Raw genomic sequence first — 25,858 nt, forward strand, 5'->3', positions numbered from 1 at the left:
AGTTTAGGGTAAGGAGAATATTTCTTACTTTTTCTTATAGATTAATGAGGTTCTATTGAAAATGCTTACCTGCCCTGCTTATTTTCCCCCAATTTTCAACAGATTAGAGAGCCCTAACAAACCAGAAACTTATAAAACACTTATTTTACTTACTTAAAATGTTTATTTAACTTATTTTTTATTATTTTACTTATTTTTGTTGTTGTTGAGACTCTGTCACCCAAACTGGACTGCAGTGGTATAATCTTGGCTCACTGCAGCCTCGACCTCCTGGACTCAAGCATCCTGCCCCAGCATCCCCAAGAAGCTGGGATTACAGGCATGCGTCACCATGCCAGGCTAATTTTTGTTATTTTTTGTAGTGATGGGGTTTCACCATGTTGCCTAGACTGGTCTTGAACTCCTGGGCTCAAGCGATCCACCCACCTCGGCCTACCAAAGTGACTACAGCTGTGAGCCACTGTGTCTAGCAAAAACACTTATTTAAAAAGACCCCATGTTAAAAGCCCTTGTTAAAGATATTTAGAATAAAAAAAATGTACATTTAAAATGGTGAATAGCTACCTAACTCAATGTTACAAGTTCCAGAGCCGGCAAATAAAATGTTCCTTTTTCTTTTTGGATCATTCATTCATTTATTCACTCATTTGAGACAGAGTCTTACTCTGTCACCCAGGCTGGAGTGCAGGGGCGCAATCTCAGATCCTTGCAAGACAGCCAAGATTGCACCACTGCAACTGGCGCCTCCCGGGCTCAAGTGATCCTCCTGCCTCAGGCTCCTGAGTGGCTGGGACCACAGACATGCATCACCGCACCCAGCTAATTTTTGTATTTTTGGTAGATAAGGGATTTGACCATGTTGCCCAGGCTGGTCTTGTGGAAATTCTCGGCTCAAGTGATCCACCCACCTTGGCCTTCTAAAGTGCTGGGATTGCAGGCGTGAGCCACTGTGCCCAGCTGGATCATTTATCTATTAACGTAGAAATGGGGTTTCCCTATGTTGCCCAGGCTGGTCTTGAACTCCTGGGCTCAAGTGACCTACTGCCTTGGCCTCCCAAAGTGCTGGGATTACAGGCGTGAGCCATTGTGCTTGGCTTCATTTATGTTTTTTTAATATTCATCATGCATACTTACCTTACATAAAACTTCAACAGGCGTGGACATCTTCTTTTCACTAATCTTTTCATATTTTTGTTTCTTTGTTGCAGCCTGTGGAAAAGAATAAAATCAAAAAGATATACTCAGTGTGCTACTGAGAAGAACCTTAGTAGTTTAATGCACTAGACATATAAACATATACCTGTGAGATTCAAGAGAAATTTTAACCCAGAATTTAAAAAATCAAAGTATAATACATCTAAAAAATTTTTTTCCCAAACTGTTAACTTCTGATGTAAGTTTCTTCTCTAAGAACATAATTTTAGCTATAGGGAAAGGGTGAGTCTAATAGGAATATATGGATATTAGATTTAAATAAAAATGGCTGGGGCCAAAATTGAGAAGCATTTTCTTTCTTTCTATATATTTTTAAGAAGATGGGGTCTCACTATGTTGCCCAGGCTGGAGTGCAGTAGCCATTCACAGGCTCAGCAGTAATTCCCTGTGGCCTCCAACTTCTGGCCTCAAGCAATCCTCCTGACTCAGCCTCTCAAGTAGCTGGGACTACAGGTATGCATCATCATACCCAGCTGAAAAGCATTTTCTTTCCTTTTTCCTTTTCTTTCTTTTTTTTTGAGACAAGGTCTCCCTCGGTTGCCCAGGCTGGAGTGCAGCTTAGTGTAGCCTTGAACTCCTGGGCTCAAAGCAATCCTCCCAAGTCAGCCTCCTGAGTAATTGGGGCTATGGGCATGTGACACTACACCCTGCTATTTTTTTTTTTTTGAAGTAGAGGTGAGGTCTTGTCATATTGACCAGGCTGGTCTTGAACTCCAGGGCTCAAGTGATCCACCTGGCTGGGCCTCCCAAAGTGTTGAAGATTACAGGCATGAGCCACTATGCTTAGCCTGAAAAGCATTTTCTTAACCCATGTTCAACACAAGGGCAAAGGCATCAGATTAATACAAAAAAAAGTTTGTTCATCAATTAGTGACATTAATAAATGGAGTTAACTGTATAAGTCACAATATTTTTCTAAAGTGAAAATACTCATATTGGATAAAGCCACCTACCCAAGGACTGAGCACTAGCTCACAGTCACTCAATCAATACAGGTATTTCTTTAAAGAACAGGTAAGGTACAAAAATAGCCATTAAAATTTAGGACACACCAACAGTGGTGACTCACACCTATAATCCTAGTACTTTAGGATGCTGAAGTGGGAGAACTGTTTGAGCCCAAGAGTTTGAGACCAGTCTGGGCAACACAGTGAGGCACTGTTTCTACAAAAAAAATTTAAAAATTAGCTGGGCATGGTGGCATGTTCCTGTAGTCCCAGCTACAGGTAGGAGGCTGAGAGGCAGGAGGATTGCTTGAGCCCAGGAGGTTGAGGCTGCAGTGAGCCACGACTGTGTCACTGCACTCCGGCCTGGGCAACAGAGCATGACCATTCCCTGTGCCCCCACCCCCACCCAAAATTAGGACACGGTGATTTATCATTAACACACACTCACAAAAGTAATGGTAAACTCCTAGCTAATAGAAACAAAATGTTAGGACATGTGTTGCTGGATAAACAGGTTTTGCTGTACATAAAAACATACATTTTCAACATAATGGCAACATATTAACGTGAGAAAGTCTCCACCTTTCTTAGTCCATGTCCACTTCCATCTGGATAGAGCTAGTGGCTACCAGTGGGTACCAGCTTACTGTCTCTCAGAGGACACTGTTCTTCAGCTGAACTAAGTTCTTACTAAAATGATCTGGTTTCATTTTCCCAAATAAAAGGTAAAAAGTAAATTAAGGTTAATTCTTTATTATCTCAGAAAAATCTCAGACTTAGAAAGGACCTTAAATCTTATCTTCTCCAATATATATTTTTATTCTAAAAAAGAGACAGAAAAATCTGATAACGTGAGTCTGGTTTACCTTTAGCCCTTGCCATGGCAGGCTGGTTCTATTAAAATACATCAAAACATATCCTAATGATTCCATGTCATCTCGGCGACTAGAAAAGAGAACGTAACTTTATAAACTGGAAATATTATTACGAAAAACATATGAAAGAAAGCCAAGTACCCAGGAGAAATGTTCCCAAATGAGGAGGGAACACTATTTGGTGTCTTACGCAAGAAGCTACTTATTTAAGGTGATTTTAAAAAGTTTGTGTGCTACCTACCTCTAAACAAAACTTTTCCCACAGAATCCAAAATAAGACAAACAACTATCTTACAATTTAATTTTAAAAGAAGAAAAAGGATTTGGCTAAACAACCCTCTAAATGAGCTTAATGAACCAAGCAGGATGACATTCCTATGTTTTGCAGAAACTCATTTTAAAAACTTCAGGAGCACTGAAAAGGAGTTACGACTTAAACTAATTGAACATCTATATGAATGTATTCATGCATACATATCTATATATACATACATACAAATATATATTTAGAGATATATATATTTAAGGGTAGGTGTAGGTAATGCCTTGGCGTACGGAAAAAGTGACATTACAGTTTAACCTAGAGTATTAAGATATTCATGGATATTTCTTAAGCCTGAAATTCTTGGTATGAGGTTGTTTAACCTGGAGTCATATCATTGCTTTTTCCCACTAATTACTTCTATGCTTGTTTTAAGGAGCGAAAAGTGACTGTAAAAGACGAAAGGAACTTGAAACTCTAGAACTCATGTGAAGAAACAGGAAGAGAGCAGAGACTGTGACACTTTTTTACTTTAAACTAGATCATACTAATTTACATATTTGAGTGAAGTATAACAGGAGATGGTCCATCAACCCACTTTTGGTTTATTAGGATACTGATAACATTTTCCTTTCAAAAATAAATAATGCATTCTTCCCAAACTCAACGTGAATTACTAAAGTATAAAAAGTCCCGAATAGCTTCAAAAATATACGTACTATCTTCAGCTGCAAAAAGAAACGTCAACATTGCACTTATGCTTCTAACTTTATATCACACAGTATTTTCCCCCCAAGAGACAACCTTCAACAACAACAACAAATTCAAAAGATCTCATTTAACGGTCTTCTCTACACTGTCTAAAACAGCAGGTAAAATGATTAATAAGCATCCTTCAAAGTGTCAGCCAAGAAACATCCTCAGACATTGTAAGAAACTGAAATATTTCAAAAACCCATTGATGGCTTCTGCTGTGGCTACGATAAGCACATTCCATTTTCAAACTTACCTCTGCTCAATACCAAGATGTGCATTGATGCTAGCATATCGGGCAGTGCCAGTGAGGTTTTTATCTTCTCTGTATGGTATGTGTTGCCTTGTCCTGTTGTCTCTGTACTTTTTGGCCAAACCAAAATCAATAAGGAATAACTTTAAAAGAGAAATACAGAAACATTAGGTTTCCAACCTTGTTCAATTAAACTGCTTCTTATTCATTAAACGGTATCTACTCTACGCATTCGAATATATCAAAATAAAGTATCCTAAGTATTAATAGAGCAGATAATGAACAGACTTAACACCCCACCCCCATAAGTTTTTACTAGTCTTCATCAATAAATCAAGTTAAAAAAAAAAAGTCTAGTAGTTTATCCTTGTCATCTGCAGATTTTGCAGGCCCATTTCATTACATACTCAGGAGCCTGTCTTTATAAAGAAAGAAACATATACATGCCTGACAGCAGAAGCAACAAGTGTGCTATCTGTCATAACACCTGATAGTCTATACAACTGTTACTACTGGTAAACAAACATGAGATTTCAAAATCTAGATATAATGGCCGAGTGCGGTAGCTCACGCCTATAATCCCAGCACATTGGGTGGCTGAGGCAGGCGGATAACTTGAGGTCAGGAGTTTGAGACCAGCCTGGCCAAACATGGCAAAGTCCCATCTCTACAAAAAATACAAAAATAGCCAGGCGTGGTGGCACATGCCTGTAGTCCCAGCTACGCAAGACGCTGAGGCAGGAGAATTGCTTGAACCCGGGAGGCAGAGGTTGCAGTGAGCCAAGACCACGTCACTGCACTCCAGCCTGATCACAGAGCAAAACTGTCTTAAAAAAAAAAAAAAAAATCCAGATATAAGCTATCTGAACTCTTCCCTCCTACAAAGGCCACTCTTAAATGTGCCAACAGAATGCTTGTTATCTACTCTAAAAGTCTGACATTGCCAATGAAACCAAGACTTTTCATTAATAAAAACTACTACTTAGCACTGACACTATACACGTGGGTCAGGTTAAACTTCTAGAAAATTTGACAAGTTGATATAAAAATCCCCCCAAAAAGCACTTAGCATTTAAATCAAGGTGGCTTACAATTAGCAGTTTAAGTGAGCTAACTAAAAACAAAACTAGTGTTTAGAACAAAATAACGTTTAATGTTATCATGTCTATATGGTACTCAGGGAATAAGGTATTCATTTATAACGTAGCTAATTGTATGTAATTCAAGTTTACGCTCCAGAACTTAGGCCTTTTAAAAGCAAATAACTATTTTTATGAAAAAGAAACCCAAAACATATTCATATTTACCTACCATATGAAAAGAAATAATCTTTACTTAAAATTTTGGCTTTTGTCATAAAATCACCTATTTGCTGTATTTTAATAAAAGTTAATCTACAGATATTAAGCTAGGCAGGTCTATGTGCCCTCACACTATATAGCCCTAGTCTATTGTGCTCCTAGTTAGTCCTAAATTTTGTAGTTCTTCTCTCCATTAGGCTATTGGGTCCCTTTTGACAGTTTATAATTTGTGATGTGCTGGGAAACTCGATCACCTAACCTGCAGATTTCATGTCAATAAATAAAGCAAGTTACTGATTTACGTTATAAAGATCTGACCAAGTACCTCTCTTAGGAAGATGAGTAACATCTATTTCAGCCAAGCATTATAACCTATTCTCAATTATACTTTGGACAGTAAAGACACTGACAGTTGAGCTTCAGTCACCAGGTCAACAACGAGATACTGATTTTTACTTAGTCTACTATAAAAGAATGAAGATTAAATTATTAGTAAATGTTAAGTGGATGAAGACTCTCTTAAGTACAAAGATTAAACTCCCTTCCTAAGCAATCAAGTCATTACAGGAAAATGTGTGTTGTAAAACAGTAAGAAATAAAGCTCATACTTTACGTTTCTCTTGATATGAAAACCAGATCAGTACACAAATATTAAAATGAGCAAAATACATTTGTTAAGCAAACAAAAATGATGATTAAGTTCTGCAGATTCATAGTGAAAAGAAAACATGGGGAAAATAAACACAAAAGGACATTCAGCTTCATGGCATTTTAAAATATCTCTAAGAAATATGTAGACATTGAATGAAGAGTGATTAGTACACAGAATTTCCTCCAGTTCACATTTTCTAGGACTGTTTCCTTTGGTACTTTAAAATGAAGGACAAAAGGGAAGAGCTCTGACATGAGTATGTCTAACAATTTATTCATGTCTAAATCTATATTCAATAGCTCCATTTGTGACTCAATAACCAGATACTTTCTCACAACCAAAAGACTGCTTTATAAAAAGTCAGTGTTCACTGGAGAGTGCTTTCCTCCCACAATGCTAAAGGAGGAAATCTTATTTATCAAGAAAACTACAAATATGTAAACACGATCTTAAACATCTCAATCTAAAAACAAAAATCTAAAGAGCAAATAATTTTAAATGTTCTCCTCTTATAAATACTGAAAATACGTCAGGAAAAAAATGTTACTACTGAACAAAGATAGCCTATTCTCAGTAAACAACTGAAAGGAAAACTACTTGAAATTAAAAAAGGAAATAAAACTCTTGGTGGTTCATTACCTTCAGGTACCTATCAAGCTTCTTTAGTAGCTCTCTGTATGCTTTGCTGTTTAAAACTAATAAATATAAACATATAATGGAAGTGTTTACATGAAACCACATGATGCCAAAGATACAACCAAAAAGCTGTAAATATGTAAAGGCAGAACCAAATGAGGAAAAGTCAGTACCAAATAAGCATAAGATAATGCATTTTTATTATACGCTTTTATGTGCAAAGACACACGTACTTCCTTCAATGGGTCAAGCAACTTTTCTGTGGGTTTCTACTGACTACATGTTATAAGTAAAATGTGCGTCCATTTTAAACAATGCAGCCTATTCTTCAAAGGCACAGGGAACTGAGTTGATAAATAGGGGATAAATTGACCGGGCGCAGTGGCTCACGCCTACAATCCCAGCACTTTGGGAGACCAAGGCAGGTGGATCACTTGAGGTCAGGAGTTCAAGACAAGCCTGGCCAACATGGTAAAACCCCATCTCCACTAAAAATACAAAAATTAGCTGGGCATGGTGGTGTGCACCTGTAATCCCAGCTATTCAGGAGGCTGTGGCAGAACTGCTTGAACCTGGGAGGTGGAAGTTGCAGTGGGCCGAGATCACGCCATTGCACTCTACGCTCTAGCCTGGGCAACAGAGTGAAACTCTGTCTCAAAACAAAACAAAGAAAACAAAACAAAACACCAAAAACAAAAAAAAAAACAAAACCAAAAACCAAAAAAAGCAGGGAGATAATTCCATAATTCCATTCACTAGAGGCACATTTTCTTCAAAATCACTGTTGCTAATTTTAGTGTTTAGTACTTGCAGCAATTTTTTTTCCTAACCAGGGGTCATAATTTCCCCTGCCCTTCTAAAATATTCACAAGGTCATTTTACTAAAAACCTAGCTAACCTGTATGTACAAAATCTAAACAATTTAATACAACTTTCTATGTAAATTATTAAATGATGCTACGAAATGTAAGCAAAATATGTGAATGGGTAAGTAAAAATGAGGCACTATAAAACTAGAGTTTTATTCTTATAATATGCCTAATGATCCACCATCTACTGTCTTCCCCCCACCCCTTATCTAACTAGTCACAATACTTGGTACTTCTTTGCCTGAATAAAAATAACTGAATTTCTGAAACCTTTTTTAATAGCTGGAGGTGGTTCCTGGAATAAAGTTGGGCAGTGTGGAAAAGGATTAAATGATTATCCAGATGATACATGTGGATAATTAAGGTATTACAAAGTATGTTTTTTGTTTTTTGATCACTCATGCCAATACTTCCTCTTCACTGTATACTAAACTGAATGATTAAGATTCATTTGCTCAGAAGCATGAACATTTATGAACTTAAATTTTGTGGAAAAAAAGCTATTTAACTTCAACAAAAGTATAAGAAAATATGAAGAGTTCTACTTACAAATTAAGAAAATCAGTAGGGTGTTTTATCCAGCCTGTCAAAAACTAAATTTAATATATTTCGAAGTATTACTAATGGTAATTTACCATATAGCTTGATAAGTGCTTAAGCTATGTTATTGTTATATTGTTAAGAATGCAGTATCTTCTAGTTCCAGAGCATATAATGCTCTGTAAATATCCATTTGCTAGAGTTGAGAATACAGACTGAGGAAATAAGTTCTAGAAACACTAGATCTGAAATCTGATCTACACTTACCTGAAGTTCCTTAGGGAAGGGGAAGAGAGGTGAGGTAGAATATATTCATTATACAGCACTGAAGAACTGAATTTAAATATATTTCGTGCATTAAGTTGTGTAACTCCAAATAAATTTTTAAAAACTAACGATCTATCTCAAGTTTACTATTAGGTAAACAATTTCAATACTAGACCAACATCATTTCCTCATATGTATGTTAGAGATCTAAACATAATATCCTATTTTCATTTAGCTTTTTTCTAAACTTTATAAGTTTAAAGCAAAAGCCACAAAGAAATATCTTAGTAATGTTATGTTTGCCAAGTATGTCTGAATAATGCCAACGTAAGAGGTGCTTGAGCAAGATCTACATTCTCCAGAATTAAAACAAAACAAAAATCATCAAAATAAAACAATAAAAAAGAAAAGCACATGAATTTGGGATTGAGGTTGGAATAGGAGACAGTTTCAGACCTGGTTTAATCCTGAGAAAGATGGGTCCTGAGAAGTACTAACAGTCATGCTTCTTTTCCTCTTCCCCACTGGAGATTCTAAACACTAAACAGACAATAGAGGGTGGCAGTGCATCAAACAGTATTGCTTACATTGCAACAATGGCCGGCGCAGACAGGCAACACCGAGGCATTAGAGAAAGAACAGGGTAGCCAAATGCCATCCTTCTTCCACCAAGCACTGTAGCTTCTCAGTTTTCCAAATAAGAATCACATGCTCAAGAACATTTGAATTCTGGAAATTACTCAGGTTTTTAATGCCACTATTTTGTGTCACTGCCTGAAACAGGGATAGCAATGGTGACATTTGGCTCTTTAATTTTTTTAATCAAAAATGGGGAATTTAGATCTGCAATCTTTGGTACCACAATCTGCCCTTCCCCCCCAAAAAAAGGTTGTACGGGGGAAAAAAATCTTCAGTAAGGAAGAGGTAGAAGGCATTTAGTCACCTTAAAATTTATTTTCGTAAGCATGCAGGGCTGATTACTGGAAGAGATGAGCAAATTCACTAAGATTGGAGTGGCCACTCCTAAATATCAAATTCAGAACAATTTTCCAAATAAGAAAATTTAACTTTAAAAATTGTCCTCAAAAGTCCCCCAAAACCTTTTTTTCCCCATGAATAGAAAACTACTGGAACAAGCTGACCAAAGAATCCAGTCTCATACAACTGGCATTCTTCAAACTACAACACAGAAAACACTAAAAAGCAACTACATAAACAAAACACTAATCTAAAATGTTCAAAAGCAGCATTTAGCATTTGAATCTTAGTTGAGTAAAACACTTTATGCTTCTACCCCAGGGCCTCTCTAAAACAGTGTTAAACAGCAAGCAGCTCCACAAAATTATTTTTAATATCTGCAAGGAGAAAAGGAGACCTAAACCTCCTAAAAAGGTTTTCACCACTAGGTAACTTACACTTCCTTAAGACAACTATGTGATTAACAAGCTATTCTTAAGGGGGTTGTGGGGGGAAGGCAAAGTGATATCTAGGTCATCATTTAAATTTAAGGCAAAAACCATGTACTGCAATGTCAACGATGCAGAATAGGAATCACATGGTGATAATGGGTTTTTAGGGGGTAAGAAAACGGGAAAGAGAGGGCTGGGAAATGGCCAAGAAGATTGGAGTCAAATGGACAAAACTGCCCCAAAATTTAAGAACAGTAATTTTTTTTTCAACTGTATTACCAGGCTTTACAGTAATAAAAACCTGGATACTTCAGAGAAAAGCTACAAAATATTTTTTAATGCAACTTGGGAATGACAAGATATGTGTATATTTAAACACCTTTCATTATTTAAGGCTGAACAAAAATATTTAATTTCCTAAAACCTGATCAGACCAACATTAGTATCTCACATTAACAAATAACACCAATTCTAATGGTAATGGCTCCCAGTTGGCATTCATACAGGCAAACAAAGGTAAACATTTATAGCTAGACCTAAAAACACCAAACATTTCCTAATAGTTTAGTAAAACAAATGGGCATCTTCCTTCCAAAAACAAAACAAAAAAGCCACAAAAAACAAAAAAGCCCCCAAGTTGTCCTGAAGTTGAGAATTTCTATCAGATAGATCATCAGATCACAACATGCTTAGTGCATTGCCAATGCTGCCTGTCTGCCCGAGCTCAACATAGTATCGATAAAGAAAGCAATTCACTCAGTAAGACTAATCATTACAGAAAAAAATGTCAGCACAATTAGTTTCTAACTGCAATCATGCGCCACTAGCTAAAACCCAATCACCCCATAAATTGAACCACTCTCAGAGACCCCAAATGAACACTAGTTTTGTTGTATGAATGTTCATTTCACTTGTCTACATTTTCCTTTAAAGGGAGAGGAAGGGGTGGAGAACTCACCCAATTTGGCACCCAAGTAAAAAACTGTCAACTACTTTTGAAGCAGGCCCAAAAGTTATCCTTTTAAATACACAAATTCAAGGACTGAAGAATTCTCATTATCAACCATGCTCAGTCAGCAAATGTTAACACCATGGTGACACATAAGTCAGTGTTCCCATACTGGCACAAGCACATATATTATAAAAACCCACACTTCAGAGCCAAAGGTTAAAATCTGGTTTTAAGCATTCAGGAAGAAAAGAATATGGGGGTTTTTGCTATTTTTGTGAATGAAAAATAGATACAACTGTTCAACAGTTAAATAACTTAGACAACTACAGTTCATTATACAGCCCTTAGAATTTTATATTTCCATATAGGTAACTAACCTCCGTTGGGTAAGTTGAAGAGAATTTATTTCAAGTTACTAAGTTAATGGAGTTAGCTGATTATCCTTATAGCACAATCTTTTAAAGCAACTGTCAACAGCAAATTCAACTTACTATGGCTTTTTAAAAGATTGAGAAGTTTACCAAAGCAATTCTTGTTGAAACTTTACTCTTTGTTCTTTCATGCAAAGAGCATTTGACTAACCTTATTACAGTGACGCCCAATACCCATTAGGAAGTTATCTGGTTTAATGTCTCTGTGTATAAAATTCTTTGTATGCACATATTCAATTCTACTGATCATCTGGAAAAAAAGGGAGGGAGAGATAATTGAGTTAAGCAGTAAATGAAAAACAACACATTATTTCTTAAGTATTTCAGTGTCTCAATTATTTAGAGTTCACAAAGACAGTGTTAGAAAAAATGAAATGGAAAGGACAACTAAGTTCTCCATTTATTTCTAGTAAGCACACACCTGCTGTGTCCTTTGGCTTCACCTTCTAGTATTAATGATTAAAACCATGGCAGGGTCTAATCCCATAGGAAGACTTGGTGTTTGTGATTTTCAAATAATAAAAAGAATACCTTTAGAATTGTTTCAGTTGCTACGATAAAGGAAATAAAATAAAAACTTTCCACACTCAATCCTAGGCCTTCTAAAGTAACCTGTTAAAATGGCCTGGTATTACCCAGACCTAATTCCATGCTGTTAGATATACATACGCACACAGACACACATATATTTGGGAGTGGGGAATGTTGACAGATTGGCAGATAAAGCTATAAGTAGTTGTTATAATTCTTATGTAATCTCATTTCAAAAGTTAAATATTAAACATGCCATTCTTAACAGCTTTCCTTAATCAATTTATTGGAAATTATGCAAAGTCAAACATTATAGCTCAAATATCCTTTTTAATGGCTACAGATATTTTGTGGTAGAGATGTTATGTCTTCCCCAACTCACAGTATTCTCAGATTGTTTTCCACTTTCTCCTCCTATAAATAATGCCATTAATAGACATGTATCTTTACTCACTAGTGCTTTTATTTCTATGGGCTTCAAACCCCATATAATTATGGGGAGTTGCTGGGTTGTATTTTTCATTTTGATAGATAATATCACACTGCCTTTCACAATAGGCTGTAACAATTTGGATTTACTCTTCTGGGTTTTTTTTGAGATAGGGCCTCGCTCTGTCACCTAGGCTAAAGTGCAATGAAGTGACCATAACCCACTGCTGCCTCAACCTTCCAGGCTCCAGTGATCCTCACGCTTCACCCTCTGGAGTAGCTGAAACTGTAAGGTGCATGCCACCACATCTGGCTAATTTTTTTGCATCAGCTAATTTTTAATTTTTGGTAGAGACGGTATATCGTTATGCTGCCCAACTGCTCTCGAACTCCTGGGTTCAGGAGATCCTCCTGCCTCAACCTCCCAATGTGGTAGTATTACAGGCGTGAACTACCATGCCCGGCCTCGATTTAGGAGTAAATCCTTGCATGAGGATTTTTTTTTTTTTTTTTTTTGAGACAGAGTCTCACTCACTCTGCTGCCCAGGCTGGAATGCAGTGGTGCAATCTCAGCTCACTGCAACCTCTGCCTCCTGGGTTTAAGTGATTCTCCCGCCTCAGCCTCCCGAGTAGTTGGGATTACAGGCACTCGCCACACGCCTGGGTACTTTTTTGTATTTTTAGTAGAGATGGAGTTTCACCATGTTGGTTTCGAGCTCCTGGCCTAAAATGATCCACCTGTCTCGGCCTCCCAAAGAGCTGGGATTACAGGCGTGAGCCACTGCGCCTGGCCCTTTTATGAGGATTTACTCTTCCATGTACTGTCAAGCTCCACTCTTTGCCTATTTTTCTTTCAGCCTATTGTCTTCTTGTTAGCTTTTGGGAGTTCTCATCATACAACAAACAATCTTTTATCTGTCATTATGTAAACAGATTTATATTAAGTATTTTTTATTTTGACTGTTTATGGAATTTCTTGTATACAATAGAAGTTTTTTTGTTTTTTTTTTTTTTTTTGAGACAGAGTCTCACTTTGTCACCCAAGCTGGGGTACAGTGGCAAGATCATGGCTCACAGCAGCCTCAACCTCCAGGGCTCAAGTGATCATTTCAGCTCAGCCCCCTGAGAAGCTGGGACTACAAACGTGCACGTTACCATGCCCAGATACTTTTTGTACTTTTTGTGGAAAGTAGGGTATCGTTATGTTGCCCAGGCTGGTCTCGAACTCCTGAGCTCAAGTGATCCTCCCACTTCAGCCTCCCAAAGTGCTGGGATTGCTGGCATGAGCCACCACACCCAACCTCTATCTTTTCTGTAAGACACTTACTTAGAAGTTGTATTTTTAAATAGATTCCGTATCCAAAGACTGCCAACATTATCTTTCTGTCCATATGTTCTTGCTCTTCCCAGTAGTATGTGTTAGGATTCTATTTTTTATTTGTCCCCATTTTCCCCAGAGCTTTTATTATCATGAATACACAGATTCTAAATTGTACTCTTCTACCTTGACGAATGTCTTCTGAAGCCAAACCAGTAATCTCTGGCTTAAACAACTTACACCTGTTACCTATCATCTGCAGAGCAAGACTTAGGTGTTAACTACCTTAAATGAAAGCTTTCTTGTATCTCCCTTCCTCAGAATTACATTTTTTCACATTTGTCACCCATGTACCCAACAGAGACTTCTACAACTCTACAACAAGGATGGAACATCTTATTTTTCTTTTTTTTTTTTTTTTTGAGACGGAGTCTCGCTCTGCCGCCCAGGCTGGAGTGCAGTGGCCAGATCTCGGCTCACTGCAAGCTCCACATCCCAGGTTCACGCCATTCTCCTGCCTCAGCCTCCCGAGTATCTGGGACTACAGGCGCCCGCCACCTCGCCCGGCTAGTTTTTTTTTTTTTTTTTGTATTTTTTAGTAGAGACGGGGTTTCACCGTGTCAGCCAGGATGGTCTCGATCTCCTGACCTCATGATCCGCCCGTCTCGGCCTCCCAAAGTGCTGGGATTACAGGCTTGAGCCACCGCGCCCGGCCGGAACATCTTATTTTTCTATCTTTCTTTGTTAGACTCTAAGTTTCTTTCTAGAGGGAAGAGACTAATTCTTATTTTTGCCACCCCAACCCCCAGCACTAAGTACAGTGGTAGGATCTCAATACATGTTCAATGTATGGATGCTTATGTGTTACTGAACAAACAAAATATAAGCCATAACTCTTTTATTAGGATTCACTCATATATGTTAGTTAAAATGTATTAGGCCAGGCACGGTGGCTCACGCCTGTAATCCCAGCACTTTGGGAGGCCAAGGCGGGCGGATCATGAGGTCAGGAGATCGAGACCATCCTGGCGAACACGGTAAAACCCCGTCTCTACTAAAAATACAAAAAAATTAGCCGGGCGTGGTGGCGGGCGCCTGTAGTCCCGGCTTCTAGGGAGGCTGAGGCAGGAGAATGGCGTGAACCTGGTAGGCGGCGGAGCTTGCAGTGAGCAGAGATCGCGCCACTGCACTCCAGCCTGGACAACAGAGCAAGACTCCATTTCAAAAAAAAAAAAAAATTAAAGGCTTTTTTTTTTTTTTCCTTGGAGACAGAGTCTCGTTCTATGCCCCAGGCTGGAGTGTAGTGGCACAATCTTGGCTCACTGCAATCTCCACCTCCTGGGTTCATGAGATTCTCATGCCTCAGCCTCCTGGGTAGCTGGGATTACAGGCGTGAGCCACCATGCCCAGCTAATTTTTGTACTTTTAGTAGAGATGGGTTTCACCATGTTGGCCAGGCTGGTCTCGAACTCCTGACCTCAGGTGATCTACCGGCCTTGGCTTCTCAAAGTGCTGGGACAACAGGCGTGAGCCACCAAGCCCGGCTGGTATTAAAGGCTGTTAACTTAAAAGAGATGGGGTCTTGGCTCTATCGCTTAGGCTGGAGTGCAGTGGCATTACTATAGATCACTGTAGCCTGGAACTCCTGGGCTGAAGAGATCCTCCTGGCTCAATCTGCCAAAGTGCCGGATTACAGGCGAGAGCCAGTATGCCAGGCCACTTTTAACCTTTTAATGCTTGAGTTTGTTTTGTGCCACAAATATCACAATTTGCTCACATTTGCTTGAGCCACTCAGTACTTTTAAGGTTAAGAAGCTTGGGGAGTATCAGGTGCTGATTACAGAAAATGGGTACTGCTTTCTAATCCTTTGAATTATTTGTCATTGATCTATACTAGTTGTATACATTTATGGGGTGTGTGTGATATTTTGATACATGTATACAATGTATAATGATCAAATCAGGGTAGTTGGAATACTCATTACTTCAAACATTTATATTTTGTGTTGGGAACATTACAATTCTACTCTTCTAGCTATTTTGAAATAAACGATAAGCTATTGTTAACTATAATTTCCCTACTATACAATGTAATACTAGAACTTATTCCTCCTAACTGTATTTTTGTGCCCATTAACCTACTTCTCTTCATCCTTCTGAATTTACAAACTTACGAAAATTCCACTTCAAATACCAATTCTGTTTATCTCATTATACTTTATGACATCCAATCTACATTTTTAAATGTCATTCTCTTCATAGTATTTTTATAAGCACACCGAGTTTAACTTGAAGCATTTCCAACATTTTCCTGCCCTTAAAGGCAACAAATATTGATCAAAATAAAAAATTATACATTTCTTGATATTTACCAATTATTATCTTAATGTATTATCTTTTCCCTTAAGGTTTGTTCCTTACTCTATCTTTCTCATTTCTTAAGATCGAAATATCCAAACTTTGGCTGTAAAAACCATTTAATCTAACCTACAGCCAATGCATCAATCTAATTCATGACATCTTCGAAATTTCCTAGGTCTTAAGTAATACAAATGGTTGAGAATCCATTACAACAAGCAGCATCTACTTGGTTAAAAAATTCTTCCTTAAATTACTTCAGGACCTTTTTATCCTCAAAAATATAGCTTTTCTAAGAGTCCCACACGTAATACATAATATTCAATTTTGCTTAATTTAAACAAAATGTCAATATACATTTATCTACAATTATATGCATACATACACTCTAAACTCTTTCTCCAAACAAAATCTTACAATAACCTGCTATATTTGACACTAAAACTTCATCTGAAGGAGCAGATTGAAAACTACTAGACTACAGATGAGTAAGAAACCAAGATAATTCTAGTTTTTGTCTTATTCCCATAGGAAAATATCTACAAGTTACATTATTATTTTTTTTCTGCCTATGCTAAGGTTAAATAGTGATGCACAGGATTTTAATACTCTGATTTATATATAATGAAATTCCAGTCAACAGTACTATTCTCAGTTTATATTCTAATCAAAATTTCACATACCTGGTCAGCTAACATAAGTACAGTTTTCATTGTGAACCTTCTTGAACAGAAATTGAAGAGGTCTTCGAGGCTAGGTCCCAGAAGATCCATGACTAGTACATTGTAGTCTTTTTCCTGACCATACCACCTAACGAAACAAAAGGAGAAGAGAGGGTATTACATAAAGCTATCACTTAATATCATCAACCCTAAGAATAAGATAGTTTTCTTTCTCTGAGTAGGTATTATTTAAGGCAAATGTTCCCCTACCTGGGAGACGAACACGCTAATTAACTACAAGGCCCAAGACAAAACAAGGGTAATGAGACATTTTTTCCCCTGTCATGCAACTCCATTCTCCTATATAGATAGGACATGCATAGTAGCCTTAAAATCTCCTGTTACCAGGGCAGCTGGATTTTACACCCACTGGCCACTGATTCCTGTGGCCTTTAGCAAATTCCTTAATCTCACCTGAATTTACTTTGTAACAGAAGAAATGAAGATGACTCTATCAGTCATTCCAAAATGTTTCAGAAAGCAAAGATTTCTTTTATCTGAATTCCCATCCCAGTTCTACCAAACTGCATTTAATCAATAACTACTTGTCCTTATTCAAAAGGGAGTCATATTTTTGCTTAGTTTCAGATCACAGAAAATAACCCGTATAACAAACTAATGACATTTATTTGCTTTTAACTGGAATCATGTTTTAATTATCCTGGGCTGTATTACTGTACACAATGTGTCCCTAATAACTCAAGAAGTATCAATTGCCAGTTTCATTTATCCCAAGGACTGAAAATCACTGCAATAAATTATTTCAAATTTTGATGCCTATGATTCTGGTAAGAGTACTTTCCTTAAAAGAAGCACTACCATTTTTCTTTCAAACTTTTCTAGATATCAAATTCTGCTAAGAAAATTGGGTGATACTTAAAATTTTGTTTAAAAAGTTATTTTAAAGCTTAAACTGGAGTCATTTTTTTGTCAATTCTGAAAAGAACCAACACCAAAATTTACCGTATCTGGAAAGCTTTATGTTTTAAAAATATTCAAAAGGGGAGAACAGGCTTTTCTTTCTTTTCCTTCCTTCCTCCTTATTTATCTATTTATTTATTTATTCATTTATTTTTAGACAGGGTCTCGCTCTGTTGCCAGGCTGGGGTGCAGTGGTGCAATCGCAACTCACTGCAGCCTTTGACCTGATCTCAAGCAATCCTCCTATTTCAGTTTCCCAAGTAGCTGGGATGATAGACGTGCCATCACGACCAGCTAAATTTTTAAAATGTTTTTGGTAGAGACAGGGTCTTTTAAATTTCTTGTAAAGGCAGAGTCTCCCTATGTTGCCCAGGCTAGTCTCTAACTTCTGGGCTCAAAAGATCCTCCTGCCTCAGCCTCCCAAAGCACTGGTATTACAGGTTGAACCACTGAACCTCACCAGCTTTTCCAAAAAACTAAAATCTGTGTCAAAATTATAACAAGTATCAGTCAAGTAGGAAACTGTTTTTTTTTTTTTTTGTTTTTTTGTTTTTTTTGAGACGGAGTCTCGCTCTGCCACCCAGGCTGGAGTGCAGTGGCCGGATCTCAGCTCACTGCAAGCTCCGCCTCCCGGGTTCACGCCATTCTCCTGCCTCAGCCTCCCGAGTAGCTGGGACTACAGGCGCCCGCCACCGCTCCCGGCTAGTTTTTTTTTTTGTAGTTTTTAGTAGAGACGGGGTTTCACCGTGTTAACCAGGAGGGTCTCGATCTCCTAACCTTGTGATCCGCCCGTCTCGGCCTCCCAAAGTGCTGGGATTACAGGCTTGAGCCACCGCACCCGGCCTAGTAGGAAACTGTTTAGTGCCATTTCTTGCTTTGCTGATAAATGCCAAAGATTCAAGAAAATCAATATTAAAACTAGAGTATGAAGATTTAATCTTTTAATAATATTTTTCTAGAAAATGCAAAGATAACTATACAGATGTGCTACTCTTGTGTTTCTTCTTTAAGAAAATAGTCTATTCTAACTAGTGGTCCTGGGCACCCATTAACCCTTGATGGCATCTACCAAAACTACAGAAATTTCAGGCTTAGCACTTGAGAAAGGGCAGAGGGGAAGCCTCAAATCAGAGAGCTTTAATTTCAGACCTATTCAGATAGGTCTCATAGTCAGGTATAATAAATATGCTCCCTAGAATCTAATGTTGAGAGTAAGAGATCCTAAGAGGATTATAAGCCAAAAAGTTCAGTTCCTTCCTACGACTTTTGTTTCAGTTGTTCTTGAGAACTACTTCCCAAACCTGACACACGGATAGCTGTCAAGCACACAAAATCAAATCCATTTCCACATCCTCTTTGCAGAAAAAGATACTCCAGTAAGGGAAGAGTGTCTGCTTAACCTTCTAGAGGTCTTGCCCACTTCCTAGGAAACAAATGTGTCAACGTGATAGCAAAAGAGCCAGTTTTTTTTTTTTTTTTTTTTTTTTTTGAGAGTCTCTCGCTCTATCCCCTAGGCTGGAGTGCAGTGGTGCGATCTTGGCTCACTGCAACCTCTGCCTCCCAAGTAGCTGGGATTATAGGCACCTGCCACCACACCCAGCTATTTTTTGTATTTTTAGTAGAGACGGGGTTTCACCTTGTTGGCCAGGCTGGTCTCGAACTCCTGACCTCAGGTGATCCACCTCTCAGCCTCCCAAAGTGCTGGGATTACAGGTGTGAGCCACTGCACCCAGCCAGAAGAGACAGTTTTGTCCATATTGCTTAAAACAGTGTACTAAAGCTGCCGTTATTTTCCCTCTTCCACTCTTTATTCTCCCTATGGGAATTCAACACCTTTCACATTCGCTGAAAACATTTACTTGAAAGAAGCCCACAGTGATGCTTTGGGTAATACATAATAACAGTATTAAAAGGTAAGTGATAAAGCAAATAAGCTGTGTTCTCCTTTCTCTTTTCCTCATTTTATTTTCTTCGGTTATTTCCCCTCTTCCTTTTTATATGATAGGCAAATCTGGACTAGAGAGCTGTCACAAACCTACCATTATAAACATTCAACACTTGTTTAATATAAATCTAATTTATCTAGGCTTTTAAGAAAAAGAGAACACCAAATCCAGAAAGAGCTAAGGAAGTAAGAAGGCACAAAAAGTCAAATAGGCAAAAGGGAAGGCATAAATCAACTCTTATTTATAAGACCACATCTCAGCTCTAGACAGGTTTCCACTGATGGCTCAGACGTAAAACTACAAAAAATAAGCAAATGTTATAACCATCCATCTAAGCCCAAACACAAACCTGTAATGTAAAAGGTACAAATTCAGATTTCATATTTTCATGCAATTAACATGATTTCATAAAGAAATCATCTGCAAAGTAAGCCTCTAACAAAATCACCTGCATGTAAACCTCTAACTCCCTTAATAATTAGAAACTGGGAAGAATTAGATGAATTGAGAAGCACACTTAAAACACACACACTGTGCACTCTTAACCCTTGCTTAAATTTATGAACACAAGACATATTCACTATTCTCAAAGTCAGGAGGATTAAATACTTCACTGAAAAACAGCTTAAAAAAATAAGCATTTCAAAGGCATTTTTCCCTGTGGAGCAACCATGCAGTTCTAAAACAACTAGGACTTTCTTTTCTATGGACCGGTACTATAACTCCTTAAAGCTAAGAGACAGGTGTTTGCATCTTTCACACTTCCTTTGGTCTCAAGGAATATATAACTTAATTCTCTAAAGCTAGCACGTCACACCCTCCATCTGTGCTTTTCCATCTGGACTAACTCATTCAGACATTATCACACACAGATTCAGAATAAGAAGTGGTGTTCTGCTTATTCCAATCTTATTCTTAGTTTCTACCTTCACCTCCATGCCTCCCACGTCTATTCTGAGAGCTTTTCTCTACCTTCAATCCCAACCTTAAAACCCAGATGCCAAAGAAACCTTCCGTATGTCACGATCCCACATTGGTCTCCTATTTCCTAGAATTCCCAAAGCCATTAACTATTGCTTGTATCCACAGTCTTAACCCCTTGACAATATTCATCTACTGTTACTTTTGTGTTTGTCTCTATACCTGGTAGGATAGAGCTTACAGCTTTATTTTTATTTGAATAGTCTTTTCACAGAACCTGAGTAATGAAAAAGCACTAACCCGATTCTCTGAGGCCATTTAAGTTTATAGTCTCAAACACCAACACAAAAATCTCACTCTTATTCTCTACTTTCTAGGCCTTCAAACTAGAAACCACAGGTCTTACCTTTAGACATTTTTAAGTACAAGATGTGTTGCTACTAAGTGTACAGTGGTAAAGTTATGTGCACATTGCAGGTACTCAGGTATTTATGAGACTAAAAAAAGTACTCCAATTGATTTGGCCTTTATTCTTCCTAATAGTCACAAAACATTTTTTAAAAATCAAGTAATTTAGTGGGTGAAAGTAAAAATAATAATTTTAAAAAGACAAAATGTTCAGGGTTCTCATTTTCCATTTGTTTCAAATCTATACCTTTAGACTTCAGTGTTACCTAAAAGTAGGCTGAAGAATGAGTTCATAATTTATACAACCATCATTACTTACTTACAGCATAATAAAAGTATCTAAGGTCTGAAGATGATGCCAAGAGAAGGCAAGGTCTATCTCTCTGCTCTTATGTCCTTTCCTCTAAATGCATATCCAAATTAAATCTAATTTAAAAATTAAGACATACAAAAAGCACAAATGTAAGACAATACATGCAAAAGTCAATGAGGCTGACAAAAAATGCTAACACAATTCACACAAAAGATCAATGAGAACTAAATCTGTCTGAAGACGTATTAGGAAAATAGTCTGCTACCAGTCAGATCCTGAAGGATGAACAGTGTTTTGATAAACAAGGCAGAAGAGGGCTTACCAGGCAGGGGCAAACCATTTTGGAGCATGGGCTGTCATAAAGGCAAGAGTCGAGGTGGCAGATACATAAAGCTGTAGTATAGGTTCTTCAGTGCAAGGCTTATGAGCTTTACATGCTGTAAATAACTGGGTGAACTATTACTACAGTTTGTGGCTGAGACATAATTAAAATCAGTACTTATTAGCCTTGGCATCAGTATACAATATGGAAATGGAGGAGTAGGGGAAGGAATGACAATGACATGGTTACCAGTTAGGAAGTGTTATAGTATAGCTGGAGATTTCAAGCTAGGGGTTTACTTTTTCTGAAAAATCTCTTCATGAAAATGGAGTATTTGAGAAAAAAGAAATACATATTTTTCATATAAAAATATTTAAGTATTACTATGAAACCTAGAATATTCCAGAATAAATCAGTGTAATTATTGTAATATGCACTTTAAAGTACCCAAATACATGTTAGTTCCATCACCATGACTAGGACAAAAATAACAGTAAAAAAAATTTAATCTTACCCTTCAGACTATCAACTTAATTAGGGGTAGTCATTATATCTGTCTTGTTCACAATCCTGTATTCCCAGCATACACAAGAAATGCTCAAAACATTTGCTGAGTAAAATAATGAAAACTCGTATTAGAAGCTGTAACAGTCTAGGGAATGCTTGATTTGGCAGATAAGGAGAACAAAACAAGAAATGCAGAAACACTCCCTGCACTCAAAGTGAAGTCATCAGGAAGCATCTATTTATCCCTAATTCAAATAAGCCAAATAATTATAGAAGTAAAAAGTCATTTTCCAATCTTTCGGTTATTAATGTCAGAATCTTCAGTGAACAACTAAAAAGTATCAACACTGAATCAGAGCTAGAATACATCCAATTTTAATAGCACCTACAAGATATCCTGAAGATACCGTCTCTCAAACTTAGTCCCTTGCCAACCCATCATCATACAACCTTTATGCTCCTTTTTATGGGAGCAGAAAAGGAATTCGGCCTAGCAAGATCTTGCTGAACTGTAAGAACTAGCTCAAATTGTCTCTTTAGGATACTATTGCTAACAGTTCCAGCTACTCAGGCCGAGGGCGGTGGCTCACGCCTGTAATCCTAGCACTTTGGGAAGCTGAGGCTGGCGGATCATGAGGTCAGGAGTTCGTGACCAGTCTGACCAATATGGTGAAACCCGGTTTCTACTAAAAATACAAAAATTAACCGGGCGTGGTGGTGGGCACCTATAGTTCTAGCTACTTAGGAGACTGAGACAGGAAAATTGCTTGAACCCAGGCAGCAGAGGTTGCCATGAGCTGAGATCTCACCATTGCACTCCAGCCTGGATGACAAAGCGAGACTCCGTTTCAAAAAAAGAAAAAAATAAAAAACAAACAAACCAAAAAAAGAAAAAAAACACTTCCAGCTACTCTGTTCCCTTTTCTCTAAAATCCTTTTAATTTTCCTATACACTCATATTTGTGTATGCCATTCTTAACAGCTATTTGCCATTCATTATACACAGATATATTCTCAAAGCCACAGATACTTCTCCTCATACATCTCTTCTCAGAATGATGTTTTAAATACATAAAATACAAGGCATTATAAAGAAAATAAATTATAACGAAATTGAACTAGCATAAAATTACTTCTAAAAAATCAATTTTGGGGCCAGGCACGGTGGCTTATGCCTGTAATCTCAGCACTTTGGGAGGCCAAGGCGGGTGGATCACCTGAGGTCGGGAATTCGAGACCAGCCTGACAAACATGGAGAAATCCCATCTCTAATAAAAATACAAAATTAGCATTCCTGTAATCCAGCAACTTGGAAGGCTGAGGCAGGAGAATCGCTTGAACCCGGGAGGCGGAGGCTGCAGTGAGCCAAGATCACACCATTGCACTCCAGCCTGGGCAACAAGAACAAAACTCTGTCTCAAAAAAAAAAAAAAAAAAAAAAAAAACCAAAGAAAAAACAAAGAAAAGAAAATCAATTTTGAGCCAGGCTCAGTGGCTCAAGCCTGTAATCCCAACACTCTGGGAGGCCAAGGTGGGCGGATCACTTGAGGTCAGGAGCTCAAGACCAGCCTAGCCAACATGGCGAAACCCTGTCTCTACTAAAAAAAAAAAAAAAAAAAAATTAGCCGCACATGCTGGCAGGGGCCTGTAATCCCAGCTACTCAGGAGGCAGAGACTGCAGATTGCAGTGAGCCGAACTTGCGCCACTGCACTCCAGTTTGGGCGACATAGCAAGACTCTGTCTCAAAAAAACAAAAAAAAACCAATTTGGGATATAGTAATATACACGCTCTCATTATTATTATTTTTCGAGACAGGATCTCGCTGTGTCACCCAGGCTGGAGTGCAATGGTGTGATCTTGGTTCACTACGATCTCTGCCTCCCGGGTTTACAGGCATATGCCACCACTCCTGGCTGATTTTTGTATTTTTAGTAGAGACAGGGTTTCACCATGTTGGCCAGGCTAATCTTGAACTACTGGTCTCATGTGATCTGCCCACCTTGGCCTCCTAAAATGCTGGAATTACTGGTGTCAGCCACGGTGCCCAGCCCCATACTCTCCTTATTAATGCATTAAATATAGGAGCAGGTCTAACAAATGCTATAATTTTGACATACTAATGAATGTAAACCATATTTTAAGATACCTGCAACAATAACGTGATATAAAAATATCTGTGATTTCAGCCAGGCGCAGTGGCTCAGTGCAGTGGCTCACACCTGTAATTGCAGCACTTTTGGAGGCTGAGGCAGACGGATCATCTGAGGTCAGGAGTTTGAGACCAGTCTGGCCGACATGGTGAAACCCCATCTCTATTAAAAATGTAAATATTAGCCAGGCATGGCAGTGGGCGCCTACGATCCCAGCTACTTGGGAGGCCAAGGAGAATCACTTGAACCTGGGAGGTGGGAGTTGCAGTGAGCCAAGATCATGCCATTGCACTCCAGCCTGGGCGATAAGAGCAAAACTCCGTCCACCCCCACCCCAAAATCAGTGATTTATATTGGTGACAAAGTCAAAGGTTCTGCTAAAACTCACGAGGTTTCCTACTTACACTTAAAATCAAAAAGAAATACTAGATTTGAGTGAGAGGCTCATGAAAATAAAAATGTAATTTTCCTTACCTGTCTAAATACACAGATCTCATGGGGGGTGGATATAGTTATGAACCAGGTTAAGAGCCCCTGTTCCAAAGCAACTTTTGAGATAAATAGCCTGTAGAATAAGATCTAATATTTGAAAATCACGTATGTTTTGCTCAGCAGTAACGTAGGCAACTAAGATTTGTTTTCTCTCTTCTTGCCGCCTTGTTACTACTAATCCTTTGCTTACAACATTACCCCTAAGATGCTTGAATTATGGTACATTTTCATATTCTCCACCTTTGTTCCTTGCCCTTTGCCTTCAAAGATATGTAGATGTTCCTTAACTCCAAAAATTATAAAAACACAAGACAAAAAACTTTATCACTGTTCACTATCAAAGCTACTATTCATTTATCCATTCAATATTTAGAGTAGCTAACTAGACAAAACTAAATAATTGCTGCTTTCGTGGCTTATAGTGGGGAAAGGGGATAAATACCATGATGAAGGAGAGAAGAGTGCTATTGTGGGGGCACAAATTATGGGGATCCAATCTATTTTTTTAAGGGAGGCATCAGGGAAAGTTTCTCTGAAGAAGTAAGGTTGATTCTTAAAGGATAGATGGAAGAGTGCCAGGTAAAGGGGAGGACTGGCATCAGGCTGAAGTCTGGTGCTCACAAAAAACTAAGTGACATCTTAGGTTGGTACAGTGTGTAAGATGACCTTATTTTCTTCTTCAGGTAATTTTTTGAAAACCTGGTTTATATTTGCAACTTACTCTCATTTTTTCTTGGTTCCCATTAACATAGTTATTTTCCCCATAATACCCAAAGTGTTATTTCAAAGATCACAAATAACTGAGCTAGGATGTAGTTGCAAAAAAAAAAAAAAAAAAAAAAAAAATCACAAATGACCTAACTTTTTTTTTTTTTTTTTTGAGATGGAGTCTCGCGCTGTCACCCAGGCTGGAGTGCAGTGGCCGGATCTCAGCTCACTGCAAGCTCCGCCTCCCGGGTTCACGCCATTCTCCTGCCTCAGCCTCCCGAGTAGCTGGGACTACAGGCGTCCGCCACCTCGCCCGGCTAGCTTTTTGTATTTTTTTTTTAGTAGAGACGGGGTTTCACCATGTTAACCAGGATGGTCTCGATCTCCTGACCTCGTGATCCGCCCGTCTCGGCCTCCCAAAGTGCTGGGATTACAGTCTTGAGCCACC

General features: G+C 38.2%; 1 protein-coding gene across 12 annotated transcripts in view; it reads right to left on the bottom strand.

Moving 5' to 3' along the window:
* Window positions 1-25,858, bottom strand: part of CSNK1A1 (casein kinase 1 alpha 1) — a 58,418-nt gene that overhangs the window by 14,632 nt on the left and 17,928 nt on the right. For 7 of the 12 annotated variants that reach the window (XR_010587673.2, XM_005558223.5, XM_005558221.5 and 4 more), the window contains exons 3-8: window positions 16,682-16,808; window positions 11,514-11,612; window positions 9,027-9,110; window positions 4,309-4,448; window positions 3,029-3,107; window positions 1,135-1,209 (exon numbers count right to left, since the gene is read on the bottom strand). Coding sequence is in view for 10 of the 12 variants with exons in the window: in XM_005558223.5 (XP_005558280.1) it covers window positions 1,135-1,209; window positions 3,029-3,107; window positions 4,309-4,448; window positions 9,027-9,110; window positions 11,514-11,612; window positions 16,682-16,808 (604 nt within the window). In the remaining 2 variants the exon portion in view is untranslated. The remainder of the gene's footprint in view (window positions 1-1,134; window positions 1,210-3,028; window positions 3,108-4,308; window positions 4,449-9,026; window positions 9,111-11,513; window positions 11,613-16,681; window positions 16,809-25,858) is intronic. The other 5 variants (XR_010587674.2, XM_073994564.1, XM_073994563.1 and 2 more) reach the window with 1 other exon arrangement.

The sequence above is a fragment of the Macaca fascicularis genome, chromosome 6 (assembly GCF_037993035.2).
Source record: "Macaca fascicularis isolate 582-1 chromosome 6, T2T-MFA8v1.1".
NCBI lineage: Eukaryota > Metazoa > Chordata > Mammalia > Primates > Cercopithecidae > Macaca > Macaca fascicularis.